General features: G+C 43.9%; 1 protein-coding gene across 1 annotated transcript in view; it reads right to left on the bottom strand.

Moving 5' to 3' along the window:
• Window positions 1-150: 150 nt before the first annotated feature.
• DRT101 (phosphoglucosamine mutase-like protein) overlaps window positions 151-19,516 on the bottom strand; it is a 70,295-nt gene continuing 50,929 nt past the window's right edge. Inside the window, exons 3-9 of the mRNA XM_086808803.1 lie at window positions 10,157-10,276; window positions 9,918-10,060; window positions 9,553-9,807; window positions 9,016-9,461; window positions 1,087-1,256; window positions 904-1,000; window positions 151-818 (exon numbers count right to left, since the gene is read on the bottom strand). Coding sequence (XP_086664929.1) covers window positions 658-818; window positions 904-1,000; window positions 1,087-1,256; window positions 9,016-9,461; window positions 9,553-9,807; window positions 9,918-10,060; window positions 10,157-10,276 — 1,392 coding nt within the window. The 3' untranslated portion in view covers window positions 151-657. The remainder of the gene's footprint in view (window positions 819-903; window positions 1,001-1,086; window positions 1,257-9,015; window positions 9,462-9,552; window positions 9,808-9,917; window positions 10,061-10,156; window positions 10,277-19,516) is intronic.

Here is a 19,516-nt window from a genome sequence, read left to right as displayed (position 1 = left end):
CAATCCTGAACAAGACTCAAGGTGATGCAGTGGCCCTATCCTCTCTCTTCCTTCCATCAACTTATTACATGGTTTCCAATTTTGTAACTTCTTAGGGATTTTCTATAAATTTCCGTCATTCACAACTACTTGTTGCTACATCACCATGGAAATCACATCAATTAACTCTACTTGTGTTTTCAAACCTACTGTACATTTTAAATTCACTACTGCTACAACTAGTGATCCAAATCAATGGTTACATTAACACTTGACCTCATCAAAGGGAGCTTTTCATTGCAGACACCTCTCTATTTGTAGGAAGTATCCCATTCCACTTGTCATCACAGTGTTTATGAAATTGGCTTTGCTGTCAGCAACATGCAAACACATCCTTTGGTAACAAGCGTGTACACTCCCGCTAGATCAATACTTGTTGTGTACTGGAGTCAATGTAGTTCTTTGGGATGGAGTCATACATCTTTTACATGAATGCCACTCAATTAGGATCCTCTTGTAGTTTTGGTGTGTAGCGGACCCTTGAAAACTTCAACTACGTAAATCACAAGTTAGCTCCTCTGTCATCTAGCACCATAAATTCTCAACTCCATCTTGAAATGGAGTGTCGAAGTCAAATGCCGTGCACCCCATTGTAACGCTAAGCTCTGAAATAGCATCTCATACTAAAGCACCAACGCCATTTGCAAGGTGATAAACATGTGCAGCAACAGCACGAGCCAATATATTGGCTTCATCTTGTGTCGAAGCTTCTGCATACACCCTCACAATGTCCTCTGTTCCAGATGGCCTCACAAACGCCCGCCCGGATCTAACTTTCCCTAAATCAGAAGAAAGGTCTTCTATAAGATGACAACATTTATAATCTTAAAGCTTGAAGAAGCAAAAACCAGACTATAATCTTACCAACTTCCACGTCTATAGCATCTTGGAGACCCAAAGGATGTGTGACCGTTGTCTCTGCATTAGTAGTCTTGATAGATGCTCTATCCTGAACCTTCACCTGTAAATTAAAAAGCCAGCTTGTCAGCTGTTGTGTCCCTTTGACATTCACTTTGCAGCCTAGATTCAGGGAGCTTACTTTATTACCTTGACTTGCCTGCTGGGAAGGTCTGTATATATGGCATCCCACTCTTGTATGGACCAGCCCAGATATTGGAGAATTGCTTCCACAAGTAGTAACACACTCAAAGCATCACCAATGGTCTGGTTTACCACCTCACTGACTGCAAGCAGCCTCTGTGCTGCTTTAAATGGCACTGCAAATTTATTGAAGATGATTCACATGACAAAGATGGGAGAGAAAAAAAAGAACCCTATGACAGGTGCGCGTTCACATGAAAAACCTCATATCCGAGTTCACTGACAGCCAGCAAACTCTCTGGTGTTTTCCATGGCACTGCAAATTTATTGAAGATAATTCATCTGATATAGGTTGGGGGAACAAAAATGACGCACAAGTTCCCATGAAAAACATGATATCAAAGTTTTACATTAATGTCATGTCCTTGAAGCATCTTTCAACGTTTTGGCTCCACTAGATCACGTCAATACTCCACTAAGGTAAGGGGAGGGGAGGAGAGGTGAGCATTCCTAAAAATAAATACAAGAATCTTCCGGGTCAATGGTATAAGGGTATATTGCCGGATTAACCCATCTCGCAGGAGGGCAACATTTTGACTTCATCGGTAACCTCTACCCAGTGTCCACTTCCCACATTTGGGCCAAAATGCAGGCTGTGACCTCTGGAATCTTCCAGGGGTACTAAGAAAGTGTGGATTCCTTTCACACTTAAACATGGCTACGTCAAGCCCATGAGTCCCACCACCAAGTTCAACAATCCAAGGCGACCCTTAAATGACTGTGGCCCATCAACAAGTAAACCCAGCAGCAAACACAAGCACTTGTGGTCCCAATCAATGGAGCTTGGGTACAATAACCTATTGCTCGCAAGTTGGAAAAAAACAAGAAAAGGGCCCAACCTTTGGGACTCCACAAGAACTCTAGCCGAAAAGAGGCAGGATACAAGAACCTTTCACCACTAGAAGCCTCATCACATCAATGTTGACATCAACAACAAAATCCGAGGTGAACTCAACCAACAACGACCTATAACTTGTGACACCTTCAATAACCACCCAAATTCTCTTCGAGGCTGAGTGGGAGATCAATCCCTTCTTGTGCTAATCTACTCTCATAATGCCACTAACTTTTGTATATGCCCCCTAGCTAACAAGAACAAAGCTTCAACTTCTCTATTGGTAAGAACCATTCCTAGATAAAGCCATCTTTAATCTCGAGCCAAAATGTGGCTCATACTGCCGCATCAACAATCAAGAAGCATCCACCTCATGCTGTGATCAATCACTATCCATGCCTAGTTCATATGGTTGCGCTTGACAGGTACATCTTTGCAAGTAAACATAAGAACAAATCCTCAAAAAAGGATGGACACAAGCACCTAATTGTGGAATAACATATCGTGTTAGTACATAAGAACCTTTGCTTAAACATGGCCAAGTACACAACAGCCTCCCCCAGCATGTTTGACATCACTAGCAGATCGTTCGACACAAATACCACAAGATTAGCCAAAAGAAAATCTTTCTTTATCAACGATCCATCACACTCAGACAAAGGCAAGTTGAATTCTGGTCTTGGATCCCGTCATTGAATACCCAAGATCGAGCCATCAAGTCTTCAAACTTGTCTAAAGGCGAATTTTTTTATTAAAAAAAGAGAGAACTTTACATCAACTGCAAAACAAGCAAAAGCCCAAAGCGACACCAACATGAATCACACCTCCAATCAATAAGCATCAAGCGAATATCCACAAAAGTGCAGCAATCTACAATTCAACAACGGAATGGAATGAGAATCCCCTCTTATTCTCATGATTGCACCCTTGCTCCTCCGAAATCCCCTCTTGCCAATTGCTTTACTAACTTTTTACCACTTCTAGCTCCATATTTATTAACACCGCTTAATCACCCTTCAAAAACACTAACAAGAGCATTCGTTATTGATTGCTCTGAAAATTAGATTCTACAATACTCATAAGCTTCAAAAATTACAAATAATGAGGTAGCAAACAAAAAGAAAAGAAAAGAAAAGAACAAGCCAATGAAGTGATAGCTAAAGTGCTAAAGGTGTTTGTCTAGGACCAGGAGGTCCTGGGTTCAAAACCCCACGAGGTGCTTCCTTGGCGGCATCGCCTACGCGTGGATAAAAAAGTACCTACGGGTGGTGAAAAACGAAAACTACAGGAGAATCTTGGGCCTAAGGCAAGTTGGAATTAAAAAAAGCAGAAGCAAAAAGACCTTCTCTTTACCCTAGATGAATACTTGGCCAGGCGTAACCATCTCACACTGTATCTTCCTCATAGAAAAATTCGTAATTATAGGCTAGTATCATCGTTTCCAACTTTTTGGATCTCAAGACTGAGACTTCCCCCAGGCGATGTAATAAACTTTGAAGAAATAATCACAGTTTTACATCAATGTCTACCCTCAAGTAGATTGATCTGTGAGCAATCTCTCACCTGTAGTCCGTTACCCCTATCAAACTAGCTTCTTTCCTTCACCACAAATATCCCCGCCCCGTCTCTTATGCAAGGACATATAGCCACTGTGCAGCAACACCATTTACTACCGCAACAAATAACTTTGTAACATCCCCACTGACTCCCCCTGTACCAAATTTTCCAACCAATCATGAGAACACTATCGACTTTAGGAAGGGGAATATGTCAACCACTTGGGTTAACATGAAGCACTCCAACTCGGATCTACAAGCCACAATCTACAATCACAATGTCCAGTTTGATTCCATCAAATACGTTTTAGTCATGTCACCATTACATCGTAAAAGCGTCTTTGCAATGTTCTAAGCATTCACACATCTTGGGAGTCAAGGGAAACTGCCAACTAAGACCAAGTCTATGTAAATGAGCTAGAACTAGCAATGAGCGCCCATGGGTTACTTACTCCCAAGCGACCTAGTGATAAACAACTTATGGAGTTATAAGTCATTTTCCTCATATTGTGTTATCATCTTCCTATTTGCGCAATAGAATTGAGTGCTCTCTCTCAGCCAGCATAGCCACTATCCCTGCATAACCACCCCCCGTACCTTTCTCTCTCTTCACTGCCCAATTTCTCTCTCTTTGTTGCCTGCCATGCATGCGCAATAGTCCTCTATCACTTGCGCACACCTGCCGATCACCTCTCCATACCCTAATCCTGCACAAACCCTAGGCTCTCTCTCTCTCTCTCTCTCTCTCTCTCTCTCTCTCTCTATCTCTCACGGGCGCAAGTGTAAGCTAGTATGGCAGCTGCTGTGGTCATCCATTTCCACTTCCCTTGCACCCTTCTCTCTCTCTTGCAATAGCCCTAAAAACCAAAAATGACACAATTTTCCCCAATTGACGCCTCGATCGATTTAGGGGAAAATCGATCCCTGCAACAACACAAATCAAAATTTAAGCATTTGCCCCTTACTCTTTCTGCTCAAGTTTCTTTGTAGCAATAGAAAGTAAAAATCATAGTCATGAACGCACCCACGCACCCCCCCCCCCCAAAAAAAAAACAAAACAAAACAAAAAGCAAAAAATAAAACCAAAACCAAAGAAAAAATCACAGTCCATGCACTTACTTTTTTGCCCCTTTTCCCCTGCAACAAACAAACAAACAAACATAAAATACATCACAACCAAGATTAACCTCTCTTTCTCTCTCTGCTTTTTCAATTAAGGAGCCCAAACCTGCAGAAACAGCCGGCAATCAAGAGGAAGAGGTTCTATGTGACTTGGGCTATTCCCAACACAGTTCCTACATAACGTGCATGATTCATGAAGCAAACGTTTGATACAAACACGTATGAAATGTGGGTTTCATACATTACATTTTCTTAATGAAAAATTGAGGCACGTTGGCCACATGTTGCATCATTATCTTCAAATTTCATCGATTGCTCCATACAGGACTTCTACGCGTGACATGACTTGTTGACCAGCCCACGACTCACGAGGTAAATGCACCCGTTTTCCATTTGATGATGTTACGTGTCCAACCTGCCCCCATGCACGTAACTTTACACAGTACACATCGCACAACATGGTGACACTATACTGCATAGTGCAGATTGGGGCATTCCAAGTCTGGACTCTGTAGACTCTATACTATGTAGTATGGGGCCTACGCATTGGTCAATGGCCCAAATGGAAGTCCAATATTCCAATTTTTGGGACCTTGACTCCCAATTGGAAAATGAAATTGGGGATTTTTTTTTCCCTATGCTCCAAATACCCGAAAACTGGGAATTCTTTGTTTTACTACTCCAAAGACAACAATGGAAAATAAAATTTGGGCTTTTCTACTCCAAATCACAAATGTGTTAAGCTTTTAGCTTAATCAAATATTCTTAAACATAATTAAAGAGATTATTAAATACTTGAGTAAATATAAGGCAAAGAGCGGAAAGTTGTGTTGTTGCATTTAGACACAAGACCTTGCTACATAGGGCCTGAATAGGTACAAATGAAAAGGCACTTTCCTGACTCCTGAATAAATAGTTATGTCCTTTGGACATAGAGATGTGTCCCTTTTGAAGAGATGTGTCCTTTGGTGATGACCCATGTGACAGGGTGTGACCCTTCATTGGTGTCCTTTCAATGATTGAAGGCTAATCAATAGTAGTTAGAGAGATAAAGTCAAAATCATGACATTCCCTCCCACTTAAAATAAAACTCCGGCTAAAGAAGAGACTTCTTATGTTAAAAGAGTTGTGGAAATATTGGTAGATGTTGAAGTTATTCGTCATTGTGCCATGTCAGAGTCAAGTTCTTTGTTATTAAGCCATTTATGCTTGTAGTGAAGCTCACATTGAGAAATACTGAAAAAGTTCCCTCTATTGTCTTGCTATCGTGATTTAAATGCTAAATCCCAAGTTGTAGCATCATATCATTCTTTAATGTCTTTTTCTTTGTGTGCTTCCAAATGTCGGGCCTGAAGTTGACTTGGCTATGTTGCGGTGTAAAAGAATCTGAAGGTTCAACCATGAATTCTCTCGATGATACCTTAATAGTATCTGCTGAAGTGTTCATCTTGAAAGTAGTGATGTACTCATCTAATTTGTTAGAAGAATGTGTGAAATTATCTACGATGTTGAAAATATTATTCTTTTGCTTGATGTCAACCGTATCATCCCATGTGGGTAAGGTTGAAACAAGTGTTATTTGGTAATCTCTGGGTCTTCAAAGAAGTCCATTGTTAGTGACTCATCATGTTGAGATAAAGAATCCAAGGACTTTTCAATATCATCTTGCTCTTCTTCTGAAGTCACGCGGAAAGAATCCTCGATGTTGTCATCAAGTGACTCAATAAAGTTTGCTATAGATGTGTCAAGGTTAGGAGAGTCAACTTTACTTCTATAAATGGGTTCCATATCAGTACATGAACTCTCTAAAGAAATGATTGAAGCAAGACTAGCACTAACATGAAATGTGTAAGCCACTACATGTTGCTTTATCTTTGGGCTGGCCGTGTTTGCATACGTGAAGGGCTGATCATTTTTTTCCCCTTTTGTGTATGTTGGTCGTGGGCAGGCCAATTTGCTGTTTTTTTTTTATGTGGGCTGCCACTTAACTCTTTTGTTTAATGTTACAAGGCTAAAAGCCTTACTATTTTAAACAAAAAGGTGGCACCTCCAAGAAGAAGACGATTCAGCATAGAGAGGGCAATTTGTACGAGCCTATGCCTGGGAGGGGTAGAGAGGGAGCCGGTCGTCTGCCTAGCAAAGCCTTCCATTATTTTTTTGTTAACGTAGAAGCTACTCCATATTTGGGAAAAAAGCAAAATGAAGAAAAATTGGGCATTTTGGACAAAAATTGAAAGAGCCATTTCTTTGGTTCTTCCATACAACCCTTGCTAAGGCTGATTTTAGGGTTAAGGCTGGCTGATTTTTAGGGTTAGGGTTTTTTTATTTTAGGGTTGGGATTTGGCTATAAGCATCCAACAAGTTGGAGTTTGTTTGCTTTGATACCAGTGTTAAGCTTTTAGCTTAATTAAATATTCTTAAACATAAGTAAAGAGATTAGTAAATACTTGAGTAAATATGAGGCAAAGAACGGAAAGTTATGTTGTTGCATTGAGACACAAGGCCTTGTTAAATAGAGCTTGAATAGGTACAAATGAAGAGGCACATCCTTGACTAAAGGGTGTGATTCTTGAATGAATAGTTATGTCCTTTGGACGTAGAGATATGTCCTTTGATCAATAGGTGTGTCCCTTTGAAAGAGATGTCCCCTTTGGTAATGACCCATGTGACAGGGTGTGACCCTTCACTAGTGTCCTTACAATGATTCAAGGCTAATCAAGTGTAGTTAAAGAGATAAAGTCACAATCGTGACAATAAGGGAAGACCAAAAGCCTTGGAACGCGAGCATGTCACCATTTTGAAACCTGCAGGCAAGGGAATTTTGACCTGCAAGTGCAAGTTTTGTGGCCCTCAATGGAATGGCAACATCTTGCACAAAAATACAAGTAAAGACCAATCAAAGAGCTTGGTTGCAAGCTCACCACCCTACCATAGCTCACTCCCCTGAGCTTAAGGCTAGACCTACCACACATATCACCCAAACTGTTGCATCCTGTATCACCAAAGCCCACTATCCAAGTGTGTCACGTGCACCTACTGCATTTGGGTGGCATGTGGACATAACTGTACAACCAAGTGCAGGCTTTGTGTTAGTGATATGCACTGAGCATTTTATGAGCCCTAGTCCAGGGGCTATTCACCAATTGCCAACAAGGTAGGATAGGATACATATCTGTGCGAAAACCCGCAGTCAGCTGTGCAAAGTCCTGCACAGTTTGTAATCCACTTGATGTTGAATTGTGTACAAATGTCAAGGACGCCTATTGAGCGAAGTGCTGAGCACCCACGTCCGATCTCTTGCCCAGAGAGAGAGAGGTGGAAAGCAGCATGGGAAACCAAGAAATGTAAGCAATCCATCGTGGTGCAGGCCAGGCAAAGGACAAACAATTTGCATCCGATTGAGCAGCCTTATTTGGGCCAGCCAAGTGTGGTGCCCACACGTGTTCATCTGACCTCACGCTTGTTGCCCAGCCCACAACCTGCATGGGCTGCATAGGGCTGGCCAACCAGCCCACAAGCTACTCAACCAGTAAATCAAGGGGAAAATCGCCATTTTTAAAGGCCCTCCTCTTCCCGCTCAATAAGACAATTGAAGGCACAAAAACTATCTTCTTCAGCGAGGGAGCTCAGGCAAATCAGTGTTTAGCTTCATCCCTACTAAAAAGTATCCGCAAGTCCAATGCTCAGAAAACAGCCCACTCCAGCACAATTCCTGCTCGAATAAGCAAATTCTCACATCCTGTTTAGCCTGGATTTGCATGCAACTCTCGGCCCCACAAGGAGGAAGTTATTCACAGGAGAAGGATCAAATGTGTATTGCACTCAATTCAACATCATAACAAAACAAATCCACCACAAGGTGGGGGCCCTTCAGCCGGTTATTGGGGCCGAATTGGGTGCCTAGTGTACTCTCTATCTCCTCTCTTATCTTCAGCATTAAAATTAAACACGCCAAAGTAGTTTATCAGACTTCTTAATCTTCCACGCCCATGTAACGAAGTGTCACCCTAGAGCTTGGTCACAGCCAGATATGGGTCCTGCTTTCTGGAGATCCTTCCAGCTAGAGATATCACAGTATGGAATATCCACTCACTCATGTCAAAAAAAAAAACAACAGCTTATAAAAGTGGTCAAAAGTCACATTATACTAAGTCCATATAAGCTAAACTAATTAACAAAGCCAGCCTAGTAATGTCCTTTAGGCACATAATAGAGACTCATACTGAATTCTTAAATAGTGCAGATGAGAGACGCCTATGTCACATGATCCAAGGCTTAAGTGGATGCAAGTAGCTGTCATATATCCCATGGATATTTCAGTTTGCAAAAAAGGGCAATGTAAAAGCATTTGTGAAGATGTACCTTCCGTGATGGTATTAGAATCCGTTCCATGAGAATACATCTTTCTCAACCATTGGAGGAATTCCTCCTTGAAAAGCACAGTACCATGTCCATTAGCCTCAAAATAAATTCCAATATCGTACTCTGCAGCTTTGTGATGCAAATGCTTGACTCCTGTTGCAGTGAGAACAACCTGGATACCCAGGTTCTCTTTGAGAAACCTAGTAGAAGCCCCGTTTGCATAGGCAGTCTGCACAACACCAAGTTTGATTGGGGCACAATCATTCAACTCTGCAGCTCCCTTGACAGCTCCACATAGGTCTTGAATCTGTTGCTGTATAAAAATAGCAAATAATGTCAAGATCTTGTCACCATCCAGCAACCGCAGGCTTTGCAATGCCCTGCCTGCAGACTGCTCACCATAGAAAAACACTATTCTATCGGCGTCCCCATCAAGACTGGCACACCTGCACCATGTTTTTTAGATGAAGTTTAGCCTAGGTAAGCCAACAATAACTTTGCTTTCTTCTCCAAAAACTAAGTAGACTTGAAGGTCACCTTCGGGCAATATCATTTGGATCACCAAAACCACGGGGGAACACTCTCTCCTTTTGTACAAAATCTGCTCCCACAAGGTCATTCAACGGCCCTTCACCTTCCATGCCAGAATTTCTAATATCTAGCTTCAGATCTTTTAGTGAGCTTTGTAGCTGAGCGAGTTTGCTTGCACCAACCCCATTGGCTCCATCTACAATAAACCCATTTGATGGTGTTGCTGAGCCCTTCCCAGAAGGCTTCATCTCCAGCAAGCACCTGCCCACAAGTGCATCAAGCTGAAAAGCTGACAGTAAGAATTTCTAAACCACACCAGCACAATGCAATGCTGATAGGAAAACCAAACTAAGAAGGAGATAAGTAGGCACCTAAAACCATGTGAAAGCTGGATAAAATAGTCTAGCTCATGAGCACCAAGACCACGGTTGCTAGCACGAACCATCCAATGAAGTTGAGGAGTCGTGAGAATGTCTACAACAACAGGATTCACTCCTGATACAGCTTCTACGCCCTAGGTGAAATAAAGTGGTAAGTTCCAGTTATCCCATAAATGCATGCTTCAAACACAAAGTTCTTTGAAATATACCTGTAAACGCTCTCAGCTTACCTGTCTTGCTGCACTTAGAAGCCTCTCCCCACTCGGTCTTGTGTCTCTTGCTAAAAGAACCCTTCCATAGGAGAAAGAAGTGCTGAAAGATTCATCTTTCTGCATTAATTCTACTACTACCTGCAAGCATAAAGTTTGTCCTTGTAAACAATTTATTTGTTTATGCTATAACTTGAGTTGTCAAAATCAGAGGAGACACCCGTTTCCGATGAAAATTGGTTAGTACGATGAACTAATCGCACCCTGTAAAGGGAGTAAGGACCATGAGGCTCCTTTTTCATGGTGAAATCCGCTTCCATGCAAGCATTCATCAGGGCAGCACACATCGCGTGCGCCAAAAGAGATGTCACGTGCATTCCACACTCGGATGTCACTTGGTGAAGGTCTCCATAGACCTAACCAACTGTCACATGCACTCTGCACTCAGTGCATGGTGACAAGATGGCTCATCATCACAAGTGCAGCAGTTGTACGGTTTTAGAACCCAATAGGATGATATTTGTCGTACGCCGTGACCCCATTGTACATCCTCAGTCCAGGATAAGTCAGGCACGAGCTACGTAGGTCATTCCTCAACCTTAGCGGGTCAGTCAGTCAATCAAGTCCCTTAACCCACTTGGAGAGAATCATTCATGCATGTAGAGTCAGTAGAAACGTTAGGGTTTGCATCAGAAAGCACTCTGCATCTTGCATAATATGCCTGTGCATCATTTAGAACATCCCAGAAGCGTTAGGGAATTTAGTAGGATTTATCTGGTATTTTGTCACATGCACTCTGCACTCAGTGCATGGTGACAAGATGGCTCATCATCAGAAGTGCAACAATTGTACAGTTTTAGAACCCAATAGGATGATAATTGTCGTACGCCGTGACCCCATTGTACATCCTCAATCCAGGATAAGTCAAGCACGAGCTACGTAGGTCATTCCTCAGCCTTAGCGGGTCAGTCAATCAGTTAAGTCCCTTAACCCACTTGGAGAGAATCATTCATGCATGTAGAGTCAGTAGAAGCCTTAGGGTTTGCATCAGAAAGCACTCTGCATCCTACATAATATGCATGCATATGCCTGTGAATCATTTAGAACATCCCAGAAGCCTTAGGGAACTTACTAGGATTTATTTGGTATTTTTCCCATATTTAATAGTATTTATTTAGCATTTGGGCATTTATAATATAAACTTTATTAAATGACCAACCTCCAGTTAGTATAAATAGGCTTGCATAGGGCTTAGTTTTTCATTCAGTCTTCATTGTGCTAAGAGCTCTCCTCCTCAGCCCTCGGAGTATCCTTGCCTTCAGCCCTAGACTAATCCAGCCCTTGGAGCTTATAAGCTTGCTTCTCCAGCCCCTTGAGAACCCCTTGCTTCAGTCAGCCCTAGGTGCCTGCCATCAGCATCAAATCAGCCTGCATTCAGCATCACTTCAGGCCTTGATTCAGCATACAGACCAGCCCCAATTCAACGCCAAGTTTCAGCCACCAGACCTGCGTTTCTGACCAGCCCGACAGCAGTACTCCTGCGTTTCTGTCCAGCAACATCAGTACCCCTGCGTTTCTGTTCAGCAGCCTCAGATTTCTGTCCAGCAGCCTCAGAACACCTGCGTTTTCAGTTCAGCAGCTTCCCTACAGGCCTGCGTTTCTGTCCACAGCAGTTTCCAGCCTTGAATCCACAGTTTGCAGCAGTGTCCAGCCTTCTGTGCATCATCCATACATGCAGCAGTCATCTGGTGAAGGTAACACAGCATTCATAAGTGTTTTCAGCATTCTAACATAGTGTAGAACAGTCCACCTCTTCTTCTCTCAGCCTCAGGTGTGCAGCCTTTCCTCATGCCCTTGGGAAGAGTGCATAGGCTCGAGATCAGGTCATCGAGGTGTTTCTACAGCCGTGTACAGATCAGCCAATCACCGATCCTCTGAGATCTTGCGTTTGGCTTATCTACAGTCCACATTCTCTCTAAAGAAATAAAGCAAATACTATCTCGTTATCGGGATAGGGGGCCCTTCAGTGGGTAATTCGGGACCCAATCTGGTGTACAGTTATCATGTCTCTCTCTCTCTCATCTCTTTAAAGTTTGAAGTATTGAAATGGATTCCTAAACTCACGAAACTCAAGATACAGAAGACAGTGTGAGCATTTGTGTGACAGGATCATCCAATACAAAGACTTCCGCTGCATATCACATTGGTATCAGTTTCAGATTGTCCACACACCGTATCCTAGCGTGGGGGCATCCTTGGATGGTTAGATTGCGTTCCGGCACGACCACTAACTTCAGCATCATGTCTGCAGGAGAGAGTACTCATCAGCCGGAAGACGTCTCCCCCGAAGGATACCTCGTTCTTCCGCCTACAGCAGACACCATAGCTCTTCTTAGAGCTCAGAACCAGCTGCTCATGGAGCGTCTCCAACTCTTGGGGGCAGCAGTAGCACGTCCTTCTACACCGCCAGCAGCACCCGACTACATCTCCCTCTTCTTTCAGATGGAACAACAAAGGAGAGAGGACGAGGCCCGAAGGAAAAGAGAAAAAGAAGAAAGACGGGACTATGAGGAAGCCCAACGCAGGATCGACGAAGACCGGCATCAGGCTGAACTCGCCGCTCGGGAACACCAACGTGAGCTTGATCGAGAACGTATGTTACTCGAACACCAACGGGAAAAGGAGGCCATACACTTGAGGTATCAGCAGCTCTCCTCGGTCTCCCCAGTCATAGGTGTCACCAGCCAGCAGTCCGCAGCAACATCAACCACCATCATTCGCAGTCAACCAAACTTCAGTAAGTATGATGGTAAGTGTGATCATTCATCAGTTAATCAATTTGTTCATCAGTTTAATGTTCATTTTCCATTAGCTAGGGTAACACACCCACAAGACAAAGTCCACTTAGCAGCTCCCCATCTCACTGGTGAGGTGGCAGCATTGGTCTAGTATTCATACAGACCAGGCCACAGGTGTCACAACCTTTGACTGGGACATCTTTGTCCATGACCTAAAGACCAGATTTCTCCCGCCCCAGTACATGACCGGTCTGAAAGACGAGTTCTATGGACTCAAACAGAACGGATCCCCAGTGCTTCAGCTTTTCGGTAAGGTTATTACTTTAGCATTGCAGTTAGGGTTATCTGAGCAGGCCAAGATGGAGCAATTCATTGGTGGATTGGACTCTGACATTCGGTTCACAGTTCGTAACTTTGAACCAAGTACATATGACCGAGCTCTGACTCCCGCTCAGAATGAAGAAATGAAGCTTAACGGGGGCAAGCCCAAACAGGCATCTCAGTCCAGTACCAAACCCCAGCAGCAGCAATCAGCTGCACAGACATGGAAAGGTAACAAATCTTCTGAAGATGCTAAGAAGGACAACAATAATAGCTCCAGTTCAGGAGGTAAGAAGGATAAATACCTAAGAATACCCCTGATGAAAAGGCTAAAGCAGGCATTACTGGAGGTTATCTTCCTCCAGAGGAGCAAAGGAAGTACCAGTCAGAAAATAGATGTTTTTTTTGTAGTATTATAGAGCATGGTAAGAAGGATTGCCACAAATGGCAAGCGGCACAAGCTGCCAAAGCTCCTTCTGCCACAGTTGCCACAGCCTCCCCAGCTCCTCCAGCCCCGCCTACTACCTCAAATGCAGTTCAACTTTTACCTTCCATGCATCCTATGCCATCCGTGGTATTTGATGCTAAGCAGGAGGGTGAGAGCGATGCTGCTCAGAACAGCCCCATCCGAGCTTATGGCTCTGCCCAGGGCCAGCAGTTTATAGTCCTTTTCGATATGGGTAGTTCTGAAGACGCCATCTCTCCCCAGTTGGCTAATAAATTGAACTGCACATTAGTCCCATATCATCTGGATGTGGACGGGTTTACACCTGGTCTTCGCACCCATATTTCCCAGAAGGCACAACAATTTGCCTTTGAAGTTCAGAAGGCCTCATTTCAACGAGATTTCATCGTCTCACCTCTGTTAGGGTGTGACATGATCTTAGGAATTCAGTGGTTCGGTCAGTATGAGCCTATTCCCAATTGGGAGCAGGACACTTTTACTATTTGTAAAGGTTTTCCTGAGCCTGTCATGACTCGAGGGGATAGAAGCATTCTTGGCATCCCATTGATTTCGCATCTCGAGGCCTGACGAGCTATCCGCAAGGGAGCAGAAGGAGCACTCAAAGATGTTCGTGCTCAAACAGCCCCTCCCTCATTAGTAGCATCCCTTACATCTTCAGTCCCTCAGTTAGCAGACCTCCTATCCAGACACCAGGACATTATGCTTAGGGACGATCTCCCGCCCAGTCTCCCACCCTCTCGCCTTGAGGACCATCACATTGATTTGGTCCCTGGATCAGATCCTCCTAGCAGGTTTCCCTATCGTCTTTCCAAGACTTTAGAGGGCGAGTTAGAAAAGCAGTTATCTGAGCTTCTCCGAGCCGGATTCATTCAGCCTTCTTCCTCCCCATTTGCTGCACCTATCCTATTTGACCAAAAGAAGGACAAGTCTATACGCCTTTCTGTAGACTACAGGGCATTAAACAAACTCACTATCAAGAATAAGTTTCCTATGCCCAGGATAGAGTACATTTTGGAGCGTTTAGACGGTGCTAAGTTTTTCACTAAGATCGACCTCAAGAGTGGTTACCATCAAGTCCGCATTTTTGAAGCTGACATTCCAAAAACAGCTTTTCGGACAGAGCGTGGTCACTACGAGTTCGTAGTCATGCCTTTTGGGCTTACAAACGCACCCGCAACATTCAATAAGATGATGTCTAGGATTTTCGCAGTCCACATTGGAAAGTGTGTTTTCATATTCCTTGATGACATACTAGTCTTCTCAGCCACTGCGGAGCAGCATGAGAAAGATGTGGAGAAAGTCTTGCAACTTTTGCGAGATAACCAGCTCTACATAAATGCCAAAAAGTCTATCTTTGGTGTTAAGGAAGTTCAGTATTTGGGCTACATCATCGGTTCCGATGGGATTCGACTGGACCCATCAAAGGTTCAGGAGATCTTAGATTGGGACATTCCTAAGACCGCCCAAGAAATCCGTTCATTCGTAGGTCTTTGTCAGGCCTATAGCACACATGTCCATCAGTTTTCCAACCTTGCAGCACCTCTTATCAACTTGCTAAAGGGGGTGAAGACTCGCAAGCAGAAAGTCTCAGTTACAGGTAAGGCACTTGATGCATTCCATGCACTCCAGAAAGCTGCCTCAGAAGCACCTGTATTAAAGTTAGTATCATGGGACGAACCTTTCGAGGTCATCACCGATGCCAACAATGTAGCCATAGGTGCAGTCCTCCAGCAGGACAATAGACCTATGGCATACTAGAGCAGAAAGTTGGATGTCGCCGAAAAGAATTATTCGGTATATGACAAAGAGCTTTTGGGTGTGATCACAGCGCTCAAACATTGGAAGCCTTTTCTTTATGGACAGGCTTTCACAGTGAAAACAGACCACCAAGCACTTAAGTGGCTTCAGACTATGCCAAGTGCCCAGTGGAGTGATCGACAGGCCAGGTGGAGTCAAATCTTCCAACAGTTTGGAGGTATGATTGAATACATCCCTGGTAAGCATAACCCAGTAGCAGATGCTCTCAGTCGAAAGTCCAGCATCCAGGCAGTCCAAGAAGCTACCATTCTCGAAATCACGGGGAAGGACTTGGATAGTATGAAAGACCAATATGTCGACTCCCCTGAGTCTGGTACTCAGTATAGTTTGGTCCTCACTTCTGAGTCTGGCCACTATTCAGTACAGAACGGTTGGCTGTTCTACAAGAACCGTCTCTGTGTTACTCGGGAAAAGCGTTCTGCTCTTCTCCATGATGTCCATGACTCCTTAGTTGGAGGACATAGGGACCCTCGAGAAATTAGAACGGTCCTTTTATTGGCCAAAGATGAGGCGTGATGTCTATGCACATGTACAAGCCTGTAAGATTTGTCAAAAAGTCAAGGTTCCCCATACAAAGAAGGCAGGTTTACTTCAACCTTTGCCTATCCCCGACGGACCTTTCATTGACATATCTATGGACTTTGTAGGGCCTCTACCAGCATCCACTGGATCCCGTAACACTCAGTGTTTTACCATTGTGGATCGCTTCAGTAAATTCTACATGCTCATCCTATGCAAGCATACGGCCACAGCCGAGGACGTAGCCCGTCTGTTTCTCAAGCATTGGTATCCAATTTGTGGTTTGCCTAGCACCATAACATCAGATAGAGATTCCAAGTTTACCTCGCATTTCTGGAGGGCATTATTTGAAAACTTTGGAACTAAGTTGCAGTTGTCTAGTGCATTCCATCCCTAGACAGTTGGCCAGACAGAAATTTATAACCAGTTGGCCTTTGATGTCCTCAAGTCATACTGTCATGACCAGCAGTCCAAATGGGAGCACTATCTTCCATTGGTCCAAGCTATCTTGAACGACACTCATTCATCAAACAGACTCCATATGAAGCAACCTTTGGTCGCCGTTTTTTCTCTCTTTTGACGAGACTGATGTCTCCATCTTTAGAGGTTAATAAAACCACGGAAGCATTTTCCGAGATCATTGAGTCACTCAAGGACCGCTTGACCAAAGCTCAGGAAGCATATAGCAGACAGGCAAATAAGTCTAGGCGAGATGTCCACTTTAAAGAAGGGGATTGGGTCTATCTGCGTTTCATGAAGCAAAGATTGAAACAAGTGGGCAAACGTTGTCCCAAGCTTTCATTCCGTAGTTTTGGCCCTTTTCCAATAGTTAAGAAGATAAGTGATGTCTCAATGAAGTTAAAGTTGCCTACCAGTTGGACAATGCATGATGTTTTCCATGTTTCTTGGCTAAAACCATATGTTGGTCCAGAAGTGTTTGATGTTTCAGATGAACAACAGCCAGACGTGGTAGACGAGGCAAAAGTGATTGAGCCTGAGCAGATCCTTCTTCATCGATGGAAGCATGGTTCCCGTCGACGGATTCGTCAGTTCTATACGAAATTCCGAGATCGAGGCACCCACGAAGCCGTATGGCTCGACGAGGAGTTCTTCCAGGAGTACCCCCAGTTATTGGCGGACTACTTGGAAGCCATAAACCTGCCGCCAAGCTAATCAAGAGGGAATGTCACATGCACTCTGCACTCAGTGCATGGTGACAAGATGGCTCATCATCAAAAGTGCAACAGTTGTACAGTTTTAGAACCCAATAGGATGATAATTGTCGTACGCCGTGACCCCATTGTACATCCTCAGTCCAGGATAAGTCAGGCACGAGCTACGTAGGTCATTCCTCAGCCTTAGCGGATCAGTCAGTCAGTCAAGTCCCTTAACCCACTTGGAGAGAATCATTCATGCATGTAGAGTCAGTAGAAGCCTTAGGGTTTGCATCAGAAAGCACTTTGCATCCTGCATAATATGCATGCATATGCCTGTGCATCATTTAGAACATCCCAGAAGCCTTACGAAATTTACTAGGATTTATCTGGTATTTTTTCCATATTTAATAGTATTTATTTAGCATTATTTGCATTATTGGGCATTTATAAATATAAACTTTATTAAATGACCAACCTCCAGTTAGTATAAATAGGCTTGCATAGGGCTTAGTTTTTCATTCAGTCTTCATTGTGCTAAGAGCTGTCCTCCTCAGCCCCAAGAGTATCCTTGCCTTCAGCCCTAGACTAATCCAGCCCTTGGAGCTTATAAGCTTGCTTCTCCAGCCCCTTGAGAACCCCTTGCTTCAGTCAGCCCTAGGCGCCTGCCATCAGCATCAAATCAGCCTGCATTCAGCATCACTTCAGGCCTTGATTCAGCATACAATCCAGCCCCAGTTCAACGCCAGAATCCAGCACAGCAGATCTGTGTTTCTCTCCAGACGTACAGCAGCATACCTACGTTTCTGTCCAGCAGCATCAGTACCCCTGCGTTTCTGTCCAGCAGCTTCCCTACAGGTCTGCGTTTCTATCTACAGCAGTTCTCAGCCCTGAACCAGCAGTTTGCATCAGTATCCAGCCTTCTGTGCATCATCCATACATCCAGCAGTTTGCATCAGTATCCAGCCTTCTGTGCATCATCCATACATGCTGTGTTACCTTCATCATCATCTGGTGAAGGTAACACAGCATTCATAAGTGTTTACAGCATTCTAACATAGCGTAGAACAAACCACCATCTTCTTTTCTCAGCCTCAGGTGTGCAGCCCTTCCTCATGCCCTTGGGAAGAGTGCATAGGCTCAAGATCAGGTCATCGAGGTGTTTCTACAGCCGTATACAAATCAACCAATCTCCAATCCTCCGAGATCTTGCGTTTGGCTTATCTACAATCCACAGTCATTCTCTCTAAAGAAATAAAGCAAATACTATCTCGTTATCGGTATAGGGGGCCCTTCAGTGGGTAATTCGGGACCCAATCTGGTGTACAGTTCTCATATCTCTCTCTCTCATCTCTTTAAAGTTTGAAGTATTAAAGTGGATTGCTAAACTCACGAAACTCAGGATACAGAAGACGGTGTGAACATTTGTGTGACAAGATCTTCCAATACAAAGACTTCCGTTGCATATCACATTGGTATCAGATTCAGATTGTCCACACACATCGTATCCTAGCGTGGGGGCATCCTTGGATGGTTAGATTGCGTTCCGGCACGACCACCGACTTCAGCATCATGTCTGCAGGAGAGAGTACTCATCAACCGGAAGACGTCTCCCCCGAAGGAGACCTTGTTCTTCCGCCTACAACAGACACCACAGCTCTTCCTAGAGCTCAGAACCAGCTGCTCATGGAGCGTCTCCAACTCTTGGAGGCAGCAGCAGCACGTCCTTCTACACCTCCAGCAGCACCCGACTACATCTCCCTCTTCTTTCAAATGGAACAACAAAGGAGAGAGGACGAGGCCCGAAGGAAAAGAGAAAAAGAAGAAAGACGGGACTATGAGGAAGCCCAACGCAGGATCGACGAAGACCGGCATCAGGCTGAACTCGCTGCTCGGTAACACCAACGTGAGCTTGATCGAGAACGTATGTTACTCGAACACCAACGGGAAAAGGAGGCCATACACTTGAGGTATCAGCAGCTCTCCTCAGTCTCCCCAGTCATAGCTGTCACTAGCCAGCAGCCCGCAGCAGCATCAACCACCATCATTCGCAGTCAACCAAATTTCAGTAAGTATGATGATAAGTGTGATCATTCATCAGTTAATGAATTTGTTCATCAGTTTAATGCTCATTTTCCATTAGCTAGGATCACAGAGCTTTATCACTTTGGAGAACTTCTTTACATTGCAGACTACCAACTAGGTGAGGATTATAAGATTGTTGGGACATTTGGTAGCTTTTAGAAAAGGCAACCTTTAGATTTTGCCCAATCCAATGGTGTTAGTTCATGATAGGCTATTGGCA

The sequence above is a fragment of the Cibotium barometz genome, chromosome 14, assembly GCF_041138505.1.
Source record: "Cibotium barometz isolate CiBa-2024 chromosome 14, ASM4113850v1, whole genome shotgun sequence".
Classification (NCBI taxonomy): domain Eukaryota; kingdom Viridiplantae; phylum Streptophyta; class Polypodiopsida; order Cyatheales; family Cibotiaceae; genus Cibotium; species Cibotium barometz.
The sequence above is the reverse complement of the archived record's forward strand: the minus strand, read 5'-3'. Positions and strand labels throughout refer to the sequence as shown.